Source organism: Pundamilia nyererei, unplaced genomic scaffold (genome assembly GCF_000239375.1).
Source record: "Pundamilia nyererei isolate P.nyererei 1_Seehausen unplaced genomic scaffold, PunNye1.0 scaffold00403, whole genome shotgun sequence".
In the NCBI taxonomy this organism is placed as follows: Eukaryota; Metazoa; Chordata; class Actinopteri; order Cichliformes; family Cichlidae; genus Pundamilia; species Pundamilia nyererei.
Window position 1 is genome coordinate 86,540 of NW_005187804.1, and position 3,497 is coordinate 90,036.

The 3,497-nt window shown below is 54.3% G+C and overlaps 1 protein-coding gene across 3 annotated transcripts in view; it reads right to left on the bottom strand.

Annotated features, from left to right (window-relative positions):
* Positions 1-2,954, bottom strand: part of pcdh18b (protocadherin 18b) — a 9,373-nt gene extending 6,419 nt beyond the window's left edge. For all 3 annotated transcript variants that reach the window (XM_013915938.1, XM_013915939.1, XM_013915937.1), the window contains exon 1: positions 206-2,954. In XM_013915938.1, the coding sequence (XP_013771392.1) occupies positions 206-2,707 (2,502 nt within the window). In that variant the 5' untranslated portion in view covers positions 2,708-2,954. The remainder of the gene's footprint in view (positions 1-205) is intronic.
* Between the last annotated feature and the right edge of the window lie 543 nt (positions 2,955-3,497).

The window sequence follows — 3,497 nt, forward strand, 5'->3', positions numbered from 1 at the left end:
AGGGAGTGCATGACTTTGTGATGGTCAACAAAAACACGACACGTACAGCTGAACAGAACACGGGAGGTAACCCCGGTACATGACAAACCACGTGCACGGCTTCAAATGAAAAGGTACTGTAAGTATAAATACTTCAAAGTATTACATGTAAATCAGGTTTACATCAATCCCATGGACATTTAAAGAAAATGAGTAAACCTCTCACCTCTACAGGAGGAGTGGCGTGGGCCAGCTCCAGAGCAAAGCTCTCTTGCACATGATTGGAGGAGATGGTGACGAGGCTGTTCAGTGACTGGCGGCTATGATGGCTCTGCCTGCTCCCCAGCGTGCCTCTCTCAGGTGTAGGGGAAGGGGAGGGGGAGCGCGGGTGTGCACGCACAGGTAAAGTTCCATTGACGGTCGGGACCAGGGTGATGTCTGCCTTGTGGATTTGCCTGGCGGGCTTCTTAGGGTGGTTCTGGTAGCTGTTCTCCGCCACGCGACAGTTGTAGTTGTGTCTGGGGTCTTTCTTCTCACGGCTGCAGCGGGCTGTCGCAAACATCAGCATCACAATGAGCAGCAGAGCACAGACTGCACCCAGAGAAATGATGACAATGAGGGAGAGATCCAGTGAGGCCTGGGTGGAGCCGGTAGGATACAGAGAGGGGAGAATGTCCATGTTCTCCTGCACAGAGAGCCTGAGGAGGGCTCCTGTGGACAGCGGGCTGATGCCTCTGTCCTGCACTTCCACCCTGATCTCCATTATGTCCCGCGGAGCCTGCTCCAGACTGGCATTGGTTCTGAGCTCACAGCGCCGGGCATCCATCACAAACAGCCCATCCTCATTGCCACCGATGATGGTGCAGCTCACCTCTCCGTTGGCACCAGCATCACGGTCTGTGACTTTAAGGGCGGTGATCAGCTGACCCGGGGATGCATACTTCCACACGGGAAGCTCAGCGGTATGATTCCGGAGTGAGGGGGAGTGAATGATGGGCGGGTTGTCATTTTCATCCAAAACAGTCAGATGGATGGAGGCATTGGCCGACTGCACGGGGTTTCCCCCATCACGTGCCTGAACAGTGAAGGCGATCCGGCTGACATCCTCATGGTCAAAGCTGCGCAGTGCATAGATGGCACCATTAGAGGGGTCGATGGTGACGTAGGTGGAAATGGGGCTGTCTTGTACCACCGTGTCTATGATGGTGTAAGTGACCTGACCGTTGGTGCCCAGATCTGGATCTGAGGCCACCACTGTCATCAGGTAGGCTCCAGGAGAGTTGTTCTCTGACTTAAAGACCTCGTAGCGGCTCTTCTCAAAACACGGAGGATTGTCATTTTCATCCAGAACCTGGACGGTAAAGTGTTTGATGGTGGAAAGGCTGGGGGAGCCCCTGTCCTCAGCTATGACCGTCAAACTGTACTCTGACCTCTTCTCACGGTCCAGTGAGACATTAGTGAGAATCATGTAGTTCTTCTCGTGGGTCTTCTGGAGCCTGAAGTGGCCATGGCCGTGCAGCCTGCACACCACCTCCCCGTTGAGCCCTCCATCAATGTCATCAACACGCACCAGAGCTATGAACGTGTCCACAGGGGCCCCCTCTGAAATGTAGGCCACCTCCTCTTTGCCAGGTGTCATCAGGTTAATGTTTATCTCTGGTTTATTGTCGTTGACATCCACAACTTTGACCACGATTTTGCAAAGTCCAGGAATGGAATTAGGGCCCAAGTCCTGAGCCTGAACATCCAGCTCGTAGGAAGCACCGGTTTCATAGTCCACCTTTTTAATCAGAGTAATGTGGCCGTTTTCAGGGTGGATCTTAAAGGTCTCCAGGATCTTTGGTGAGACATGACTGCTGAAAGAGTAAACTATTTTCCCATTAGTGCCCTCGTCAGGATCCGTGGCGTTTAAATCAATAATCAGAGTCCCAAGGGGAGAGTTTTCTAGCAGATTGATTGCATAAGCCTGTTCGTCAAAGGCCGGGCTGTTGTCGTTGGAATCCGAAATACTGATCTTGAGCAGAGTAGAGCCAGACTTGGGGGGCACCCCGTTATCCGAGGCCGTTAGCTGCAACTGGTAACTGGCCTGCACCTCCCGGTCCAGTTCTCTCATCACCACCAGCTCTGCGTACTTGGCCCCGTCTGTCCGGGTCCTCACGTCGATTTTAAAAAAGTTGTTGGCTGTGAGTGAGTACGTGTGCAGAGAGTTCTCCCCTACGTCCGCATCCACAGCGCCGTCCAGCGGGATGCGCGTCCCCACTGACGCGCTCTCGGAGATCTCAATGGGGACGATGGCGCGAGCAAAGTGCGGAGAGTTGTCGTTGATGTCCAGGACTTCCACTTCTACGTGGAACAGCTGCAGGTACTCCGTGGGCAGCGTGACCACGTCGAATTCAATGGAGCAGTTGGAGTTTTTCTCGCAGAGCTTCTCGCGGTCGATCCTGGTGCCGATGCTGATCTGTCCGTCGTCCTCGCGCACGGCCAGCAGCGGCGTGCCGCCCAGCTGCATCACGCGGAAGCGAAAGCTCAGGGAGCTGGGTAACTTTGGCAGAACCGCGGACACGTCCTCCTTCAGCCGCGCGATGACTGTGCCCACTTTCTGCTCCTCGTAAACTTTGTATTTCAGAGTCTTCCCGCTGGCGCCGTGCACGAGCGCGAGCAGCAGCGCGAGCTGGAGTGGAGCCGAGGACCAAACGGTCGCTTTTCTTTGCCTCCTTTTTGCCCCCATCTTCTGCGCTCACACCGAGGGATGACTTCCACAGAGGGGAGATCACGCAGTGGAGAACACGAGTGTCCTTAGTGCGACATGTTCGTCCTGGGAAAACTGCACGAGACACAAAGAGAGATGAAGAAATAAAGAAAGTCGTTTCGTGGGAGACGAACACACACAAACTGCGCCTCTCTCCTCGCAGACCGCTCTGTCACACTTCCACATATGCTCTGAGTGTGTGTGTCTGTGGCTGAGGAAGCTCCCTCCCACTCTGTGTGACTGAGAGAGAGAGAGAGAGAGAAAAGTCAATGTGTGCGCGCGCTAGTCTTTCTTCTCGCGCCCCTCTCTGCGCCCGCCCCGTCTCTTTTCCACACAAACACTCCTCCCTCCTCCTAAATCAGAATGGCCTCCTTTAAGCAACAGGAGTGCGGGTCGGGGGGGAGGGTCCCGCTCCCCCCACCGCAGAAGTGTGTCACAACAATGGGCCGGAGCGCGATCCATTCGGCTCAGCCTCCGTTAACACAGTCGCACACTGACGGTCGCGCTTGTATTGACAGCGCGTGCCACCTCTTTTGTCGCGTGCGGCTAAAACACCAACTTATGGCTTTGAGGACAACAACGAGCCAACACGCCGAGCAGTTACACCCAGTGTGTTTACCACGGCTGCGTTAGATCACATTATAGATCATCATTATAAGGACAGGGCACAGTAAAGTTACGAATCTGTCCTTATAATGCAGTAACACACCGTGTGTGTGTGTGTGTGTGTGTGTGTGTGTGTGTGTGTGTGTGTGTGTGTGTGTGTGTG